The 22,763-nt window shown below is 40.1% G+C and overlaps 1 protein-coding gene across 1 annotated transcript in view; it reads right to left on the bottom strand.

The window, feature by feature from the left end:
• Positions 1-22,763, bottom strand: part of SPHKAP (SPHK1 interactor, AKAP domain containing) — a 138,294-nt gene that overhangs the window by 99,308 nt on the left and 16,223 nt on the right. Inside the window, exon 2 of the mRNA XM_052653484.1 lies at positions 12,073-12,180. Within this exon, the coding sequence (XP_052509444.1) occupies positions 12,073-12,180 (108 nt within the window). The remainder of the gene's footprint in view (positions 1-12,072; positions 12,181-22,763) is intronic.

Below are 22,763 nucleotides of genomic sequence, written 5' to 3' on the forward strand. Positions count from 1 at the left end.
TGGCAAGTACACTGAATGCCTCCAGATAATCCAATTAAATTCCACTAACACCATAGAAGCTATGAACCAGCTGACCTGCCAGGCACTGTTTGGAATATATAGTGAGGGCTGTCTCTGGTCTTAAAAAGAGTGTAATATGAAGGGTAGAAGGGCAGCAGTTCTGCTTGAAGCACTTTCTCATCTCTAATAAAGGTCTAGGGGTGAGCTTGTGTCGTTATTATAAAAGAGAAATAATAGCCCAGAGGCTTGGAACTGAAAACAGACATCCTATGGTGGTCATTAGCTGGGCACACTTTGTTTCTTCCTCTTATTTATTTGTTTTTAACCTTTAGACTCTAAGTTATGAAAAAAAAAAATTAATGCTGTTACTTCTGACTAGTTTTCCTGGGAGTTTGGAATAACTGATCAAGAAAGACATGTTACCAAAACAAATAATTCTGCTAAAGAGATACCTAAACTATGTAATAAATATCCTTGAAGCTTAAAGGTCTTTCAATGAGAAACAGTGTTTACTGCTCTTGGTTTCTGTTGACTGATTGGCTTTCTATTCAAAGGAAAATTGTTGTAATTGCAGGAATTGTTCGAACTATGAAATTCGAAGCTGTTCTGAGCTATTTTAATAAAGAGATTCTTCTGGCAAAATGAATTTCTTAAAAAAGCTGAGAACGGTTTGAGCACCCAAGTTTAAGAGCACATTCAGATCTATTCATCTGTCTGTATTTTCAGTGACAAAGATAACCAGGGCACATAAACCACTCCACCGTGTTTTTGAAATTCAGACTTGCATGCTTAAAAAATAATCTCTTGCTTTCGGGGGGACCTTGGGAGATGGAGATCCGTGTATGGAGCGCTTCTCAGAATACTCCAGCTCACAGTTACAAGCTCCCTTCTCCAACACACTCTCCCTGGTGTGACTGATCTCTACTTCATGCCCTCAAATCCCTTCTCTCTCTCCTTAATCTTGCCAACAATTCCTATCTGTACATCCACCTACCAGGTTATGACATTTCTACCTAGATAATTAAAAGACACTCAGAATCATCTCCCTCCTCCTATTCCAACGACTTCTCCCTTTAGTCTCCCCCATTAAGGTAACTTAAATCCACCTAAGAGCTTATGTCAAAAACATAGCAGTTATCCTTGACTTCTTTTTTTCATTCAATTCATTAAAGTGTTTTGTTTAATACATAATATGCACAGTTTCAAAGCATATTTAAAATAAATAATTACACGGGGAGCCTTGGTTTCTCTAAGGAATTATTACAAGTCTGATTCCACTTATTTAACGCTTAGATAAAATGGCAATCTACTTTTCTAGCAAAAGTCCCATATAGTCAAAGCTATGGTTTTTCCAGTAGGCATGTGTGGATGTGAGAGTTGGACCATAAAGAAGGCTGAATGCCGAAGAACTGATGCTTTTCAACTGTGGTGTTGGAGAAGACTCTTGAGAGTCCCTTGGACTGCGAGGAGAACAAACCAGTCAATCCTAAAGGAAATTAATTCTGAATATTCATTGGAAGGATTGATGGTGAAGCAGAAGCTTCAATAATTTGGCCATCTGATGTGAAGGGCTGACACATTAGAAAAGACCCTGAAGCTGGGAGAGATTGAAGGCAGGAGGAGAAGGTGACAACACAGGATGATACGGTTGGATGGCATCACTCATGACTCAATGGACATGAGTTTGAGCAAGATTCAGGAGATGGTGAAGGACAGGGAAGTCTGGGGTGCTGTAGTCCTTGAGGTTGTAAAGAGTCAGACCTGACTGAGTGACTGAACAACAACAACAATTCCAGTATTCTTTCCTAGGAAATCCCATGGACAGAGGAGCCTGGTGGGCTACAGTCCATGAAGCTGCAAAGAGTCAGACACGACTGAAAATCTGAGTACATACATTGTAATTTCTGGGACAGTAAACAAAGTCAATGATCTTAATTTTTATTATGTATCATTTTACCTGCAACTTAGGAGGAGCCTGGTGGGCTGCAGTCTATGGAGTCACAGTCAGACATGACTGAGCTTTAAGACATAGAATTTGCACTCAATTGTCAATCAAAGTAAACTTATAAAAATGTCCTCCTGAGCAGTTTCAGGATCTAAGACACTGATAAATGTATGGACTGAGCCTAAGACTTACTCCCAAATTGAAAGTCAAAGTGTGAAAGTGTTAGTAGCTCAGTCGTGTCCAACTCCTTGCAACCCCCTGTTCATGGGTTTCTCCAGGCAAAAATACTGGAGTGCGTTGCCGTTTCCTTCTCCAGGGGATCTTCTCACACAGGGATCGGATCCAGGTCTCCTGCATCACAGGCAGATTCTTTACCATCTGACCTCCAAACTACTACAGTACTCACTGGCCGCACAGTTTAGATTCAGCCCTCAAATTATTTATCAAAAGCTTCTTCTAAGTTTGATTGATCACTCTTCTAGGTTTTGATTCCTTGCACATGACCTTCATAGATGTAGAACCACCTAGTTGATTTGTGGGAAACTCTTTTCCCTACCATCCCTCTGTGTTATGCTTCACAATAAAGTGCCTTTCTAATTCACTGGCTTCCAAAAGCTTGGGAAGGTTCAGTGAAACTCATTTGACTGAGAGACAGAAGTTTTCTCCGGGATGCTTGGATCTTTAAGATGTCTCTGAAGCCACTGCCCAGGTGAGTGAGGTCGCATGGCCCAGCTCTACTGCCCTCACGCTGCTTTGCTTTGTCTGTTTTATCTAGAGCTTTTGTTTTGCTCAGTCTGTCTGACTTCCATCATCATCCTTTGATTTTTCACTTTTGCAGGCAGAATGTAGCTTCTCCTTGAAAACTGCTGCATAAATATTTAAAGAATACCATTGTGCGGTGGGTAACTGAGTTCCTCGTCTAAACAAGGGTTTCTGGAACTCTGGGTTCAACTTGAATTTCAAATATTTACATTTCATACCGAAGTATGCAGGGATTAAGGGGCATCGTGTCATTCTCAAAAGTTTTAGGAAAAAAAGCACCTATGTATATTCACACTCAGATGCATATACATGCACAAAGGAGAGGGTAAAATAACTACCGTAACATTTTTGCATTTCAGGAATCTGTGAATTCTTTGCACTCTTCATGCAACTTTTCTGTAAGCCTTAAGAATTAAAAAGGAAGTTCCAAAGCTTATTCTTTTAGGGGGAAAAAAAACACCTTAATGGTTCCTTGAAAACTTGGTAAATATCTGTACCAGATCATGCAAATATCTCTTCACATTTTATATTTCCTTAATCATGTAAACCTAGATTTTTCCATAGACCAACTTATCAAGTGGGCTATCTGTCTCTTCCTTAACTTTTCTACTAAGTTTCAGAAAAGACTAGATATACATTTGGAGAAATAATAAACAATAAAAAGCAGTCATTCAAGATACCATTCTGTCATTGTTGCCCCTGGGTTTCATTCACATCAGAGACCCATTGAACAGCTGTCAAATATCTTCCTAGTTTCACAATCATGTCTGAAATTTTAAAGCCTGCTCGAAAATCTTATTAATTTATTCACAAATTTAAGGCAAATGCAAAACATTTTCAAATGCCAAGATTCATCAGTTAAAATGCATGCTAGAGGGTATAATTTATTTGTAGGGTGATAGCCAAAAGTCTTAAAATGATCAGTAAGGAAAGAGCTGACTGTAACTATGAATAGAAATAATGTGAATTTCAAGGCAATTTTAATGAAGCATTAAACCAAAAGATAGTTCTGGAAAAATTAGAAATTATATTCTAGTAAAGAGCAAAATGATAAGTCTCTTATCCTTATTCATCAAGGGGCAGACAGAATGAAAACCAGAATCACAGAAAACTAAGCAAACTGATCACATTGACCACAGCCTTGTCTAACTGAAGGAACCTATGAGCCATGCCATGTAGGGCCACCCAAGACAGATGGGTCATGGTGGAGAGTTCTGACAAAACGTGGTCCACTGGAGAAGGGAATGGCAAACCACTTCAGGATTCTTGCCTTGAGAACCCCATGAACAGTATGAAAAGGCAAAAAGATAGGACCCAGAAAGATGAACTCCCCAGCTCGTTAGGTGCCCAATATGCTACTGGAGCTCAGTGGAGAAACAACTCCAGAAAGAACGAAGAGGCAGAGCCAAAGTGAAAAGAATGCCCAGCTGTGGATGTGACTGGTGATAGAAGCAAGGTCTGATGCTGTAAAGAGTAATATTGCATAGGAATCTGAATGTTAGGTCCATGAATCAAGGTATTGGAAGTGGTCAAACAGGAGATGGCAAGAATGAACATTGGCATTTTAGCAATCAGCAAACTAAAATGGACTAAATGGGTGAATTTAACTCAGATGACCATTATATCTGCTACTGTGGGCAAGAATCCCTTAGAAGAAATGGAGTAGCCATCATAGTCAACAGAAGAGTTCAAAATGTAGTACTTGTGTGCTGTCTCAAAAATGACAGAATGATCTCTGTTGGTTTCCAAGGCAAACCATTCAATATCACAATAATCCAAGTCTATGTCCCAACCACTAATGCTGAAGAAGCTGAAGTTGAATGGTTCTATGAGGCCCTGATTCCCTGGTGGCTCAGATGGTGAACTTCTAGAACTAATACCCAAAAAAGATGTCCTTTTCATCATAGGGGGAGTGAAGTGAAGTGAAGTGAAGTCGCTCAGTTGTGTCCGACTCTTTGTGACCCCGTGGACCGTAGCCCTGTGGACTGTAGGCTCCTCTGTCCATGGGATTCTCCAGGCAAGAATACTGGAGTGGGTAGCCATTTCCTTCTCCAAGGGATCTTCCCGACCCAGGGATCGAACTGGGGTCTCCCACATTGGAGGCAGATGCTTTAACCTCTGAGCCACCAGGGAAGCCTCATCATAGGGGACTGGAATGCAAAACTAGGAAGTCAAGAGATACCTGGAGTAACAGGCAAGTTTGGCCTTGGGAGTACAAAATGAAGCAGGGCAAAGGCTAACAGAGTTTTGCCAAGAGAATTCACTGGTCATAGCAAACACCCTCTTCCAACAACACAAGAGATGACTCTATACATGGACATCACCAAATGGTCAATACCAAAATCAGATTGATTATATTTTTTGCAGCCAAAGATGGAGAAGCTCTATCAGTTCAGTTCAGTCGCTCAGTCATGTCCAACTCTTTGCGACCCCATGAATTGCAGCACGCCAGGCCTCCCTGTTCATCACCAACTCCTGGAGTTCACTCAGACTCATGTCCATCGAGTCTGTGATGCCATCCAGCCATCTCATCCTGGTCATCCCCTTCTCCTACTGCCCCTAATCCTTCCCAGTATCAGAGTCTTTTCCAATGAGTCAACTCTTCACATGAGGTGGCAAAAGTACTGGAGTTTTGGCTTCAGCATCATTCCTTCCAAAGAAATCCCAGGGTTGATCTCCTTCAGAATGGACTGGTTGGATCTCCTTGCAGTCCAAGGGACTCTCAAGAGTCTTCTCCAACACCACAGTTCAAAAGCATCAATTCTTTGGCACTCAGCCTTCTTCACAGTCCAACTCTCACATCCATACATGACCACAGGAAAAACCATAGCCTTGACTAGACGGACCTTAGTCGGCAAAGTAATTTCTCTGCTTTTGAATATGCTATCTAGGTTGGTCATAACTTTTCTTCCAAGGAGTAAGCGTCTTTTAATTTCATGGCTACAGTCACCATCTGTGGTGATTTTGGAGCCCAAAATAATAAAGTCTGACACTGTTTCCACTGTTTCCCCATCTATTTCCCATGAAGTGATGGGATCGGATGCCATGATCTTCGTTTTCTGAATGTTGAGCTTTAAGCCAACTTTTTCACTCTCCTCTTACACTTACATCAAGAGGCTTTTTAGCTCTTCTTCACTTTCTGCCATAAGGGTGGTGTCATCTGCATATCTGAGGTTATTGATATTTCTCCCGGCAATCTTGATTCCAGCTTGTGTTTCTTCCAGTCCAGCGTTTCCCACGTTGTAGGTCAGGAACGGCGGCAGTAAGGAGATACCTCTCGTCCAAGGTAAGGAGCAGCGGCTGTGCTTTGCTGGAGCAACCGTGAAGAGATACCCCATGCCCAAGGTAAGAGAAACTCAAGTAAGATGGTAGGGGTTGCAAGAGGGCATCAGAGGGCAGACACAATGAAACCATACTCACAGAAAACTAGTCAATCTAATCACACTAGGACCACAGCCTTGTCTAACTCAATGAAACCAAGCCATGCCTGTGGGGCAACCCAAGACGGGAGGGTTATGGTGGAGAGGTCTGACAGAACCTGGTCCACTGGAGAAGGGAATGGCAACCACTTTAGTATTCTTGCCTTGAGAACCCCATGAACAGCATGAAAAGGCAAAATGATAGGAGAAGCTCTATACAGTCAGCAAAAACAAGACTGGGAGCTGACTGTGGCTCAGATCATGAACTCCTTATTGCCAAATTCAGACTTAAATTGAAGAAAGTAGGGAAAAACCACTAGACCATTCAGGTATGACCTAAATCAAATCCCTTACGATTATACAGTGGAAGTGACAAATAGATTCAAGGGATTAGATCTGATAGAGGAATGCCTGAAGAACTATGTGACACTGTACAGGAGACAGGGATCAAGACCATCCCCATGAAAACAAAATGCAAACAGACAAAATGGTTGTCTGAGGAGGTCCTACAAGTAGCTCAGAAGAGAAGCTAAAGGCAAAAGAGAAAAGGAAAGATATACCCATCTGAATGCAGAGTTCCAAAGAATAGCAAGGAGAGATAAGAAAGCCTTCCTCAGTGACCAATACAAAGAAACAGAGGAAAACAACAGAATGGGAAAGACTAGAGAACTCTTCGACAAAATTAGAGATACGAATGGAACATTTCATGCAAAGATGGGCACAATAAAGGACAGAAATGGTATGGACTTAACAGAAGCAGAAGATATTAAGAAAAGGTGGCAAGAATGCACAGAAAAACTACACAAAAAAGAACTTAATGACCCATATAGACATGATGGTGTGATCACTCATCTAGAGCCAGACATTCTCGAGTTTGAAGTCAAGGGGGCCAGAGGAAGGGTAACTATGAACAAAGCTAGTGTAGCTGATGGAATTCTGCTGAGCTATTTCAAGTCTTAAAAGATGATGCTATCTGTTAAAGTGCTGCACTCAATATGCCAGCAAAGTTGGAAAGCTCAGCAGTGGCCACAGCACAGAAAAAAGGTCAATTTGCATTCCAATCTCAAAGAAAGGCAATGCCAAAGAATATTCAAACTACCACACAATTGCACTCATCTTACACGCTAGCAAAGTATGTGAGCTAGCAAAGAATGTGAAAAAATCTCCAAGCTAGCCTTCAACAGTACGTGAACTGATAACTTCCAGATGGTCAGGCTGGATTTAGAAAAGGCAGAGGTCCAGAGATCAAATTGCCATTCGTTGGATCATAGAAAAAGCAGGAGAGTTCCAGAAAAACATCTACTTCTGCTTTATTGACTACACCAAAGCCTTTGTGTGGATTACAACAAACTGTGGAAAATTCTTAAAGAGATGGGAATACAAGACCACCTGACTTGCCTCCTGAGAAACCTGCATGCAGGTCAGGAAGCAACAGTTAGAACTGGACATGGAACAACAAACTGGTTCCAAATGGGGAAAGGAGTATGCCAAGGCTGTATATTGTCACCCTGCTTACTTAACTTATATGCAGAGTCTATCCTGAGAAATGCCAGGCTGGATGATACACAGGCTGGAATCAAGATTGCTGGGAGAAATATCAATAATCTCAGATTTACAGATGACACCACCCTTATGGCAGAAAGCGAGGAGGAACTGAAGAGCCTCTTGTGAGAGTGAAAGACGAGAGTGAAAAAGCTGACTTAAATCTCAACATTCAAACAATGAAGATCATGGCATCTGATTCCATCACTTCATGGCAAATTGATAGGGAAACAATGGAAACAGTGACAGAGTTTATTTTCTTGGCCTCTAAAATCACTGCAGATGATTTTCATGACTGAAGTCATGAAATTAAAAGATGGTTGCTCCTTGGAAGAAAAGCTATGGCCAACCTAGACAGCATATTAAAAAGCAGAGAGACATTACTTTGCCAACAAAGGTCCATGTAGTCAAAGCTACGTTTTTTCCAGTAGTCATGTATGGATATGAAAGTTGGACTATAAAGAATGCTGAGTGCTGAAAAATTGATGCTTTTGAGCTGTGGTGTTGGAGAAGACTCTTGAGAGTCCCTTGGACAGCAAGGAGATCAAACCATTCAATCCTAAAAGAAATCAGTCCTGAATATTCTTTGGAAGGACTGATGCATTGGCCACCTGATGTGAGGAACTGACTCATTGGAAAAGACCTTGATGCTGGGAAAGATTGAAGGCAGGAGGAGAAGGGGATGACAGAGGATGAGATGCTTGGATGGCATCACTGACTCAATGGACATGAGTTTGAGCAAGCTCTGGGAGTTGGTGATGGATATGGAAGCCTGGCATGCTGCAGTCCTCCAGGTCGAAAAGAGTCAAACGCAACTGAGTGACTCAACTGAACTGAAAGAGAAATAGGGGGTTAAAAAGTAACTAAATTAGTTTTTAATTTAAAAATGTCAGGCTTCCTAAAACGTCCACTCAAGTTAAGGACCTCTCAAGTTAAGGACTTCTACTAAGATAATGCCTCAGCTTCTGGATTTAGATATTGGCTTCCAGTGTTATTAGTCTACATTCCTCTTTTAAATAATTAGATTAAAAAAAAATCTCCAAGGCTGATATATGCTTTTTTCCCTCAGAATGGCAAATCGGAAATAGAAAAACATAATGTAGTTTGATTGTGCTCTGTGCTCAGTTGTGCAGTCATGTTGGACTCTTTGTGATCCTGTGGACTGTAGCCCACCAGGCTCCTCTGTCCATGGGATTCTCCAGGCAAGAGTACTGGATCAGGTTGCCATTCCGTCCTCCAGAGGATCGTCCTGACCAGGGATCGAATCCACACCTCCTGCGTCCCCTGCATTACAGCCAGATTCTGAACCCACTGAGCCATCTGGGAAGCCACCTCTATTTACAAAAGCAAAACCAGTTTTCATATTTAATCTCTTTTGGAAAAAATATTAAGAGTGACTTTCAGGGAGCTTCTGAGTCAGATTTCTCTCAAGGTTGGCTTGCCTATTGCATTTCTTTTTTAATTTTATTATTATATTCTTGATTTTTAATTGGAACATAGTTGACTTAAAATGTTGTGTTAGTTTCTGCTGTAAGGCAATGCGAATCAGTTATACATATATCCACTCTTTTTAAGATTCTTTTCCCATATAGATCATGATAAAGCACTTATCGTATTTCTGATAGTTTCAGACAGCTCACTAAGACACATCATTTTAGCTGTGAAGTGAAAGCAGTTCTTTACTGAGATAATGGTCAAATCTGATTTGTGAAGCTCGTTTGATGCTTGAGGACAAACAGCTGTACTGACCCATGCCCATAACACCCTGAAGGGTTTCCATGCCTGAGACTGTCCTTCGGTAAAAATTTTAAATGAACATCTTGTCTTCAGAAAATATTGGTACTCTGAGGCACTTAGTTCTGAGAAACTGCAAATCCAGATACTTAGAGTTTAGCATGATGGATAACAAACCAACACACAAAGTTTGATCTGGAACAAATGAGTTAAAGAAGCAACAATTAATGCAGTGGAGGACCCCCCCAGAGTTAGAACAGAGTACAAAGTAATAAAATATGAGGCAACTTTGCTAGAAGGTCCTCAGAATTCAGTTGTGACTATTTATTAATAGATGTAGATTCAGGATGATCTCTTTAGAATAATTCTTAAACTAGACTTTAATGAAGATATTATTTAAAAACTCAGTATTCTGGTTTCTTTAAATTACACTTTCACGTTTATCCTACTGAGGAGAATTTGTCTGGAAGAGGAATTGTGTACTTTTCCCCTGACCAAGTGGCTACTTATTCCTTGTGTGTAGCTGTTTTGGGCAAGAAATTCTTGTCCTGTCAACCAGTGCTGTGTTGTTGCTGTTGTTTGGTCACTAAATCATGTCTGAGTCTTTGGCGACACCATGGACTACAGCCCACCTGGCTCCTTTCTCCAGGGGATTTTTCAGGCAAGAATATTGGAGTGGGTTGCTGTTTTCGTCTCCTGGAGATCTTCCCTCCTGACCCAGGGATTGAACCCGAATTTCTTTCGTCTCCTGCATTGGCAGGTGGATTCTGTACCGCTAGGCCACCAGGGGAAGGCCAACCACTGCTGTAGATCAGCTCTGTTTCCCTCTAGATAATAGTGTCACTTCAGCAATGTCTAGGTCTAGACTCTGTTTCTATGTCAACTAAGAGAGAAAGGACTTGTAAACTAAGAAAAAGTAAACTGCAAAGTACTTTTTAGGAGATTAGAGTTTATTTTTCATAGAGATTCTGAAATTTCTTTAAAGTTTAGAGTCATGGGCAATTTTTAACATTTGAGTCAGTTTCATTTATTATAAACTCTTGCAGAAAAATAAACCTTCCAGTATGTCTTTTATTTGTGTTTAGATTTTTCCCCTTTGGGGAAGAACAGAAAAACAGTATGAATCAGCTAGCTCAAACTCACCAACGTCATCTGAAACAGTAAAGGGACAAAGAATTAAGAAAGAAAGTCATACAGTTTTAAGTCCAAATGTGAGTTCCTTGAGATTGGGGCAGGGGTTGTGAATAGAACTTTCTTACGCTTAGGGAGATGCAATGGTAATCTTAACTTTTTTTTTTTTCCTAACTGTAGATCTTCAATATAGATTCCCAAAATATAAAGTTTAGAAAAGAGCTCCTTGCCTTTTATTATGCAATTGTTGTGCCTCAACTTTTGTGCCTGCTGCAAATGACAGACTCCTTTATATAGGAGCTGCCTGGATGAAGCCTTTGACTGAAGTGTAGATGCTGATAGCTTTTCCTCTCCATTTCTCTCCCTTTTGCAATTCATAGCTGTATAATTAGAGATTAGTATCAGCAAATGCCTGAATTTTCTACCTCATCTTAGAACTGAATTTCCAAAGAAGGTATCCCTGTTAAATAACTCACCACCTAATCCTTTTTGTTTTCACCAAAGATTTTTAGCCATCAACTGTTTTTCTGGACAAAGGATTAAAAAGTCCCCCAAACAGCACAATCAAATCATTTTGCCTAAACAAAGAGATTGAATTAAGTGTGTTGAATGGACTCTGTTTTCCTTGGGCTATGAGACTCTGCAGTGTGAAATGTTTTACATTCTCTGTCTGCCAATTCTGGTTCTGCTCATTATATATAAAAAGCTTCTCCATCCCATTTTCAGCTCCCCCCCCCCCCCTTTTTTTTCTTTTAACAGAAATGCTGGCATGCAACTTACCTCTAGGAATAGCTCTGAGCTGATGCTCTCAACTTAGTCATGAGAATTACATTTCTCTCCTCTTTGGAAATATTCTCCCCCAATTTCTGTAATTATGACCCCATAAGAGCTAGGTAATTTCAGTTAAAATGAAACATATAGCTTTGTAGAACATACAGGAAGCAGACTACTTCATAAAGGAAGGAGAGATCACAGTGTTGATTTCTCATATCAACAATACACCTTTACAGTCTAAGCCACAAGAAACATTTATCTATAAGAACATCTCTTCCCTTGAAAAGGAGGGTTTTTATATGTAAAGCTCAGATACAGTAGAGAATATTAAAACTCATGCTTGTAATTTCTTATGTTGAGAAGGTTTTCAAATAATGACGATAACATATAAAAGTGGTAGAACATTTTTTGAGTTTGCACGTTGGAAAATACCTATTAGAAGAAGTGATAAAATATATTGAAAAGAATCTAAGAGAGCTCTTGACCAGGCTTTTGTTTCTCATCATGCAATTCTATTTCTGAATCTTTTTCTCAGTTTTTAAAATAAAAACAACATGGATAGAGAATTGGTAAGATTAATTTGCCTGTTGAAATGAGAAAAGCAGAAAAATCATGAGCTTTGGCCTGTCACCCTCTGTATAAACTAATTACGTATTTTCAAAAGGTTACTTTCCCAATGCTGTATTTAACGATTACGTCCTCATGAGCACAGGTTCGCGACTTCCCACTTTTTCAGCCCTCAGCCCAGGAGCTGTGTTTACTTACAGAAGCGCAGTTTTCAGACTTGTCTTCCACAAAACCAATCTGGCAGGGTGTTCTCTGATTCTGCAGCCAGTAGTCTGTAGACTCCAGCAGGCTATTACTGCGGAGAACCTAAGGGAACCAAGAAAACCTTCTCAAAGCTACTGGCAAGACTTCTATTTAAACAAAGAGCTCTTTTCTAAAGAATCTAGAAGCGTTTTGCTGACCTCAGAGCATCTGGATATTAGGGAAAAAAATACTTCCAGGATAATAGCACCTCTAAAATGTGTAAAACAGTCAACCAAGAATCTACTTTAAAGGAACGCACTGACGTCAATATTGTTGTTTCTTCTCTCATCTAATTCAACATCTGGAAACTTCAGTGTACCTGTGACTTTTGCATAACTTGCAGTCAAATGACTGTTTGGGGTATGGTTCAATTGGCAATGAGGATCACACTTCATTTAAGTGTTGGAGCTCTTTCACATTCTATGAATACTTTTGATTGAAATGTAGTGTTTCTCCATTTGGTGCAATAATGAAATTATTATTCTTTAGATTTCCAGCTGTGTTAACCTATCTATGAAATAAGGCACAGTTCTTAGTGTAGGGTACTACACTAAGTTTAAAAATTATTAGGAATAAATAAATGCATTACAACAACCATTTCCCTTGTAGAGACAGTATGGTAATGAAAAGTGAATTTCAATACACAAATTAACAACACCAAATATGGTTTACAAATGTCTTGTTTCTGGGCTTTGATTTTAAAGAAACAAAGAAAAATCTTATTTCTGAACTGAGACATTTTCAGGATGTAGTCTCATAAACAACCAAATGATTCAGCTTCTGATATTTTAATGCAATTCAAATATTGTATAAGATTTTTCTCATATAAGATTTCCAATGCTCTCCTGGTACTCTCTCCTCTATTAGGGCACATGTCTTCTTCTTTAACCACCTTCACTTAAATAATAGAATAGATTTAATCAGTTTGGTTACTGCCACAAGAATAGAATGACACTTCAATTATATTTCATTTGCACACTGAAGGATTGTCTTCCTTTGTTCTATAAAAATACTTTAATTTTTGTCTCTGCATACTGAGTTAACCAAATATAATTTTTCTATAACATTTTTCTATAACATTTTTGTGTTAGCAACATGATATTATTTTAATATTTTTCCCCCTCAAGGTTTATTATTCTGGAGATAACAAATTTGCATCATTCTTTTCCAGAACAATACCAAGAGACAGTGTGGATGGACTTCAGTTATCACTGTAGATGAAAGTTGGAGATGAAACTTCTCAGGTCTCTTAGAGTTTATCCAATTTAAGTGTGAGTTGGGACCCATAGAGGTCCCTGGGGTCTTTCAGAGAGTCCAGTGGTCAAATTATTTTTATAGTAATATTGTCTTTATTTTCTCTTTTCAACTGAATTGCCTCCTGAGTACTCAGTGGAGTTCTCCAGGGTCCACATAAGGTATGATAATGTAATAGGCTAACTGCAGAAGCAAATAGGAGTGTCTAGCTGAGTTCTTTTAAGTTAGATATTAAGGAGATCTGCTAAAAATGTAAAATAAAGTTACTCTTCTCACTAAACTGTTTTGTTTTGGAAAACATAGGTATTGGCCATAAAAATATGTATGTTAACATGAAGTATGTATATTTCTATTTTAAAATTATTTTTAGGTAATAAATTATGGCTATTTAAACTCTAATTGCTATTTCAAGATTAAAGAAATACGTATTCAGAATTTTCTTAGCTTTTTTCTTATGAATTATACATTTATTTAGCTGCTTTAAGATTTTGTTGGGGGTTCCCAAGTTGCACCAGTGGTAAAGAACCCGCTTGCCAATGCAGGAGACATAAGAGACACAGGTTTGATCCCTGGTTTGGGAAGATCCCCTGGAGAAGGAAATGGCAACCCACTCCAGTATTCTTGCCTGGAGAATCCCATGGACAGAGGAGCCTGGTGGGCTACAGTCCATGGGGTCGCAAAGAGTCAGACAAGACTGAGCGACTTTACTTTCACTTTCATACAGGAAAACAGAAAATTGGATGTCTTTGTTTGAAATTAGTACATTGGAAACATTTCAGATGTGTGATGTGTGAAGACAAATTTTCTTTAGCAAATCTTCTGACCTAAAAAGTGTAAGTTCGGTTTCACATATTGCTGTGACCCTAAAACTGCTCTGAAAAATAAAATATATCAGGCATTTAAAAAACGACTAAAATGCAACTTACATCTTTCAATTGCTTGAGAACAAATACTTTGAAGAGAATGTCTCTTGTGAGAATAATCATTCCCTGTGTAACTTTAAAATGTGAATTTTATTCATCATAATTAAAAAATAGCTTACTTGATTTTATGAACAATTAAATTTCACTATTTATTTAGAGATATTTAGAGGTTATTCATTATTTAATACTTTATATTCTTTAATTCAGTTCAGTTCAGTCGCTCAGTCATGTCCGACTCTTTGCACCCCATGAATCGCAGCACGCCAGGCCTCCCTGTCCATCACCATCTCCCGGAGTTCACTCAGACTCACGTCCATAGAGTCTGTGAGGTCATGAGGCCATCTCATCCTCGGTTGTCCCCTTCTTCTCCTGCCCCCAATCCCTCCCAGCATCAGAGTCTTTTCCAATGAGTCAAGTCTTCGCATGAGGTGGCCAAAGTACTGGAGTTTCAGCTTCAGCATCAGTCCTTCCAAAGAAATCCCAGGGTTGATCTCCTTCAGAATGGACTGGTTGGATCTCCTTGCAGTCCAAGGGACTCTCAAGAGTCTTCTCCAACATCACAGTTCAAAAGCATCAATTCTTCAGCATTCAGCCTTCTTCACAGTCCAACTCTCACATCCATACATGACCACAGGAAAAACCATAGCCTTGACTAGATGGACCTTAGTCGGCAAAGTAATGTCTCTGCTTTTGAATATACTGTCTAGGTTGGTCATAACTTTCTTCCAAGGAGTAAGTGTATTTTAATTTCATGGCTACAGTCACCATCTGCAGTGATTTTGGAGACCCAAAAAATAAAGTCTGACACTGTTTCCACTGTTTCCCCATCTATTTCCCATGAGGTGATGGGACCGGATGCCATGATCTTCGTTTTCTCAATGTTGAGCTTTAAGCCAACTTTTTGGCTCTCCTCTTTCACTTTCATCAAGAGGCTTTTTAGCTCCTCTTCACTTTCTGCCATAAGGGTGGTGTCATCTGCATATCTGAGGTTATTGATATTTCTCCCAGCAATCTTGATTCCAGCTTATGTTTCTTCCAGCCCAGCGTTTCTCATGATGTACTCTGCATATGTGCTAAATAAGCAGGGTGACAATATACAGCCTTGGCATACTCCTTTTCCTATTTGGAACCAGTCTGTTGTTCCATGTCCAGTTCTAACTGTTGCTTCCTGACCTGCATACAGATTTCTCAAGAGGCAGGTCAAGTGGTCTGGTATTCCCATCTCTTTCAGAATTTTCCACAGTTTATTGTGATCCACACAGTCAAAGGCTTTGGCATAGTCAATAAAGCAGAAATAGATGTTTTTCTGATCCAGCGGATGTTGGCAATTTGATCTCTGGTTCCTCTGCCTTTTCTAAAACCAGCTTGAACATCTGGAAGTTCACGGTTCACGTATTGCTGAAACCTGGCTTGGATAATTTTGAGCATTACTTTACTAGCATGTGAGATGAGTGCAATTGTGTGGTAGTTTCAGCATTCTTTGGCATTGCCTTTCTTTGGGATTGGAATGAAAACGGACCTTTTCCAGTCCTGTGGCCACTGCTGAGTGTTCCAAATTTGCTGGCATATTGAGTGCAGCACTTTCACAGCATCATCTTTCAGGATTTGAAAGAGCTCAACTGGAATTCCATCATCTCCACTAGCTTTGTTCATAGTGATGCTTTCTAAGGCCCACTTGACTTCACATTCCAAGATGTCTGGCTCTAGATTAGTGATCACATCATCATGCCTATCTGGGTCGTGAAGATCTTTTTTGTACAGTTCTTCCATGTATTCTTGCCACCTCTTAATATCTTTTGCTTCTGTTAGGTCCAGACCATTTCTGTCCTTTATCGAGCCCATCTTTGCATGAAATGTTCCCTTGGTATCTCTAATTTTCTTGAAGAGATCTCTAGTCTTTCCCATTCTGTTCTTTTCCTCTATTTCTTTGCATTGATCATTGAAGAAGGCTTTCTTACCTCTTCTTGCTATTCTCTGGAACTCTGCATTTAGATGCTTATATCTTTCCTTTTCTCCTTTGCTTTTTGCCTCTCTTCTTTTCACAGCTATTTGTAAGGCCTCCCCAAACAGCCATTTTGCTTTTTTGCATTTCTTTTCCATGGGAATGATCTTGATCCCTGTCTCCTGTACAATGTCACGAACCTCATTCCATAGTTCATCAGGCACTCTGTCTATCAGATCTAGGCTCTTAAATCTATTTCTCACTTTCACTGTATAATCCTAAGGGATTTGATTTAGGTCATACCTGAATGGTCTAACGGTTTTCCCTACTTTCTTCAATTTGAGTCTGAATTTGGTAGTAAGGAGTTCATGATCTGAGCCACAGTCAGCTCCTGGTCTTGTTTTTGTTGACTGTATAGAGCTTCTCCATCTTTGGCTGCAAAGAATATAATCAATCTGATTTCGGTGTTGACCATCTGGTGATGTCCATGTGTAGAGTCTTCTCTTGTGTTGTTGGAAGAGGGTGTTTGCTATTACCAGTGCATTTTCTTGGCAAAACTCTATTAGTCTTTGCCCTGCTTCAGTCTGCATTCCAAGGCCAAATTTACCTTTTACTCCAGGTGTTTCGTGACTTCCTACTTTTGCATTCCAGTCCCCTATAATGAAAAGGACATCTTTTTTGGGTGTTCTAAAAGGTCTTGTAGGTCTTCATAAAACCGTTCAACTTCAGCTTCTTCACCGTTACTGGTCGGGGCATAGACTTGGATAACTGTGATATCGAATGGTTTGCCTTGGAGACGAACAGAGATCATTCTGTCGTTTTTGGGATTGCATCCAAGTACTGCAGTTTGGACTCTTTTGTTGACCACGACGGCTACTCCATTTCTTCTGAGGGATTCCTGCCCGCAGTAGTAGATGTAATGTTCATCTGAGTTAAATTCACCATTCCAGTCCATTTTAGTTCGCTGATTCCTAGAATGTTGACGTTCACCCTTGCCATCTCTTGTTTGACCACTTCCAATTTGCCTTGATTCATGGACCTGACATTCCAGGTTCCTATGCAATACCGCTCTTTACAGCATCGGATCTTGCTTTTAGTTATTATCTGAATTAAAACCTAGACTTATGAAGTGGTGGCTCAGAGGTTAAAGCGTCTGCCTGCAATTCAGGAGACATGGGTTTGATCCCTCGCTCAGGAACATCCCCTGGAGAAGGAAATGGCAACCCACTCCAGTATTCTTGCTTGGAGAATCCCAGGGACGGAGGAGCCTGGCGGGCTACAGTCCACGGGGTCACAAAGAGTTGGACATGACTGAGCGACTTCACTTCACTTCACTTCATGTGACATGTGCTTAAAATAGTTCTTGGCATATAGCAAGTGTTCAATTAACATCAGTTCCGTTCAGTCGCTCAGTTGTGTCCGACTCTTTGTGACCCCATGGACTGCAGCATGCCAGGCCTTCCTGTCCATCACCAACTCCCAGAGTTTTGGAGTTTCAGCTTCAGCATTAGTCCTTCCAATGAATATGTAGGACTGATCTCCTCTAGGATGGACTGGTTGGATCTCCTTGCAGTCCAAGGGACTCTCAAGAGTGTTCTCCAACACCAAAGTTCAAATGCATCAATAAACATCAGCTCTTATAAAAATTATTATTCTCTTTGCCCAGACTTCAAGGGGTTTATACTTTTTCTTCACACTCTGTGAACCAGTCTCTCTGGTCCCAAAGCCCCCATAACAGATCGCTCCACTGCAAGATAGTAAAGTTACATAATTTCTCATCTTCCAGTTCTACCAAATATATGTCTATGCATTTATCCATCTCTCCCTCAAGGACCTGTTCTGGGTGGTCAGAAGGTTTGAGTCCTTGTTCTGGCCCTACTGTCTGTGCGGTCAGGTTACCCACCAGCTCCCAGGCTCAGTTTGTCCTTTGTACACAATGAAATCATGTGACCTGAAGCGCCCTTCTCTGGAACAACAGTAATTCTCTGCCTCTCTTCTCCCTTCATTCCTTCTGCTCTTCCAATTCCCAAATATATTAAAAAGCAAATAAGCAAAGAGAATAAAAATGCAGGCATCAGTAAACCATTTAGCATCATGCGTTAAGCAATTTTGACCTGTGAAAAGCTTTTGGTGTAATGGTTTAGACAAATCATTAGAAAAACAGAAGAATGCTTGAAAGAAGAATATGTGTTTGAGAGTGTAATGATTTTAAAGCTTTATGAATATAATCTCCCTGTAGAGAGTTACTTTCTGATGAGGGTAGGGAAAAAGAAAAACTCACCAGGGGTTCCATGGCTCATTTATTTATCTGCTATTTTTAGCTGCAGGTTCAATTATTCCAGATGAAGAGCTAATGACAAACATGCTGTGCATTCACAAGCTTGAAATAATAATGACACATTTTCTCTTAAAATTTCATTGTGTCCTAAACAATGAAGAAAGATCATTCTGCTTTCCTGTACAGTGATTTTCCATTTTTATACAGAAAACCAAGTTGCAGGAGTTTTGTATTGATGTGGAATCCATGTACCTGAACATGGATGGATTCTTGGTAACCTGAACACAGCTCTAAATATTACTGGGCAATGCTTTAAAATTAAGAAAAGTAATTAAATTGGAGAAGACAGCAATTTAAGTTTAGTCACATTTCTAGTTCTATACTATCAAATACTGTCAAATTTTTTTCCTGATAATTGTAAGTATCGTGACGTAAAGCAACATCAAGGCTCTTAAAAGAGAAAATTTCACACACCAAAATACTGTATTTGCCTAATGTATGTATCATGATTGGGGCTTCCCAGAACCCAGCTCAGAACCTTCTTAGGTGGGAAAGAACCTGCCTGCCAATGCAGGAGACACAGGTTTGATCCCTGGGTTGAGAAGATCCCCTGGAGAAGGAAATGGTAACCCACTCCAGTATTCTTGCCTGGGAAATCCCATGGACAGAGGAGCCTGGTGGGCTACAGTCACGGGGTTGCAAGAGAGTTGAACACGACTAAGTGACTAAACAACAACAGCAACTACAGGTATCACAATTAATGATGGAATTGTGCTTCACATTAACTGAATAACATCATCAGAACAATGACTCATTCGTCTTCAGCAACAGATTTATTCTCCCTCCCATCCCCAAACAAGTGGGCTCAGAAAATCTAAGAAGTGCTGGGACTTTGAGACACTGATGCACTCAGCTGTCTGAAGGCTGGACAGTGCCTGGTTGGCCATTCTAGGGCAAGCACCCTTGACCATCTGCTGCTTACTGAAGTTCCAAACAAATATTTTAAAAATATGTATCATAATGTGGAAAAGATTTGGAAACACTGTTTAAAGAAAAATCATCTTTTCAAATGTGGTACACATTTTCCATGGATGTGTCCTGGACATAAGGAAAGAAATAGAGAGAGGAGCAATAAGATAAAGGAAGCCAAACAAGCCCATTAGGAGAGTCCTGAGTACTCCTCAGAGAAGACTCTCCAGACCCCTACTGCAGTTCTAGCCTTTTTCTAGGAAACTCAATTAAATTTTCCTGACACAAAGAGATTGTAAAGTGAGCAGGTTAATTAGATTTGCAAAAAGATCTTCACGACCTAGATAATAATGATGATGTGATCACTAATCCTGAGCCAGACATCTTGGAATATGAAGTCAAGTGGGCCTTAGAAAGCATCACTACTAACAAAGCTAGTGGAGGTGATGGAATTCCAGTGGAGCTGTTGCAAATCCTGAAAAATGATGCTGTGAAAGTGCTGCACTCAATATGCCAGCAAATTTGGAAAACTCAGCAGTGGCCACAGGACTGGAAAAGGTCCGTTTTCATTCCAATCCCAAAGAAAGGCAATGCCGAAGAATGCTCAAACTACCGCACAATTGCACTCATCTCACATGCTAGTAAAGTAATGCTCAAAATTATCCAAGCCAGGCTTCAGCAATACGTGAACCGTGAACTTCCAGATGTTCAAGCTGGTTTTAGAAAAGGCAGAGGAACCAGAGATCAAATTGCCAACATCCGCTGGATCATGGAAACAGCAAGAGAGTTCCAGAAAAACATCTATTTCTGCTTTATTGACTATGCCAAAGCCTTTGACTGTGTGGATCACAATAAACTGTGGAAAATTCTGAAAGAGATGGGAATACCAGACCACTTGACCTGCCTCTTGAGAAATCTGTATGCAGGTCAGGAAGCAACAGTTAGAACTGGACATGGAACAACAGACTGGTTCCAAATAGGAAAAGGAGTATGCCAAGGCTGTATATTGTCACCCTGCTTATTTAGCACATATGCAGAGTACATCATGAGAAACGCTGGGCTGGAAGAAACATAAGCTGGAATCAAGACTGCTGGGAGAAATATCAATAACCTCAGATATGCAGATGACACCACCCTTATGGCAGAAAGTGAAGAGGAGCTAAAAAGCCTCTTGATGAAAGTGAAAGAGGAGAGTGAAAAAGTTGGCTTAAAGCTCAACATTCAGAAAACGAAGATCATGGCATCCGGTCCCATCTCTTCATGGGAAATAGATGGGGAAACAGTGGAAACAGTGTCAGACTTTATTTTTTGGGGCTCCAAAATCACTGCAGATGGTGACTGTAGCCATGAAATTAAAAGACACTTACTCCTTGGAAGAAAGTTATGACCAACCTAGACAGTATATTCAAAAGCAGAGACATTACTTTGCCGACTAAGGTCCATCTAGTCAAGGCTATGGTTTTTCCTGTGGTCATGTATGGATGTGAGAGTTGGACTGTGAAGAAGGCTGAGTGCCGAAGAATTGATGCTTTTGAACTGTGGTGTTGGAGAAGACTCTTGAGAGTCCCTTGGACTGCAAGGAGATCCAACCAGTCCATTCTGAAGGAGATCAACCCTGGGATTTCTTTGGAAGGAATGATGCTAAAGCTGAAGCTCCAGTACTTTGGCCACCTCATGCAAAGAGTTAACTCATTGGAAAAGACTCTGATGCTGGGAGGGATTGGGGGCAGGAGGAGAAGGGGACGACAGAGGATGAGATGGCTGGATGGCATCGCAGACTCGATGGACGTGAGTCTGAGTGAGCTCAGGGAGATGGTGATGGACAGGGAGGCCTGGCGTGCTGTGATTTATGGGTTCGCAAAGAGTCAGACACGACTGAGCAACTGAACTGAACTGAGTGAGATGCCAAGAGTTGGGACATCCCTGGCGATCCAGTGGTTAAGACTCCAGCTTCCAATGTAGGGGGTGAGGGTTTGATCCCTGTCAGGAACTAGGATCCCACATACTGCACAGTGAATCCAAAAAAAAAAAAGATCCCAAAGAGTTGATGAAAATGATGTTAGGGAAGAATGAAGGTAGCTACTCACTAAATACTATTATATATTTGCTCTGCAATAAACAGTGGTATCTCTACTGTGGATAACATTTTATTCATAGAGATAACACATCCCTATAAAATGCACCATTTTGTGTAAAGTTCTATGAATTCTGAAGAAACCACATAGTTGTGTAACCACCATCTCAATCAAAATGTAGAACAACTGTTCAGCTTCATCACCCTCAAAATTCACGTCTGCTCCTTTTAGTCGAAAGGCCACCCAAATCCCAAACTCTGGCAGTCTGATTTGATATCTACTCTAAAATTTGCCTTTTCTAAAATGTTGTATGTGCGGAATAATGTAGTTTGTTGCCTTTTTGTGACCTGTTTTTTTTTTTTCCACTGAGCATAATGTGTTTAAGATTTATCTACATAGTTGTGTGCATTAATTTTCTTTTATTGCCAGAAGTATTCCCTTTTTTGGATGTATGCATATTTTCAAAAATATCTATTTGCCATATTAAGAATATTTGCTGCTGCTGCTGCTGCTAAGTAGCTTCAGTCGTGTCCGACTCTGTGCAACCCCATAGATGGCAGCCCACCAGGCTCCCCTGTCCCTGGGATTCTCCAGGCAAGAACACTGGAGTGGGTTGCCTATTTGAGTAGTATCTATTTGGGGGTAAGCTACCAGGGAAGCCCAAATATGAATACAACTGCTATAATTATATACATACAGGTTTTGTCTGAATTTAAGTTTTTGTTTTGCTTGAGAATGAGATTAGTAAGCAATGATGTAACTCAGTAAGAAACTGATGAACCATCTTCTAAAGTGAATTTGCCGTTTTCATTCCCATCATCAGAGGTCAAGTTGCTCTTGCATTCTTGTCAGTAGCTGGTATTGTCAGTTTTTATTTTCAAATTTTAGCCATTCTACTTGGTGCACCGTGGTATTTCATCATGGCTTACTTTCCTTTTACTTTTAAAAGATTTTTCTCCTTTTTTAAAAATTAAACATTTTAATTTAGATTCTATATTGGTGCAAATCATATTCATCAATCATAAAGCATTAAATAGACTCTACATTTGATACTAACTTTGGGATATCATTTCCAAGAGAAGGATAAGCCATCCATGTTGTTTTCATTCCCTCATTCATTCATTCAATGGCTGCTTGCTGAACACCTACTGTTTTTAGAAGATGTTGCTTATTTACTAGGCAATCGGGGGTTGGGCAAAGCAAAA

This window comes from Budorcas taxicolor, chromosome 2 (genome assembly GCF_023091745.1).
Source record: "Budorcas taxicolor isolate Tak-1 chromosome 2, Takin1.1, whole genome shotgun sequence".
In the NCBI taxonomy this organism is placed as follows: domain Eukaryota; kingdom Metazoa; phylum Chordata; class Mammalia; order Artiodactyla; family Bovidae; genus Budorcas; species Budorcas taxicolor.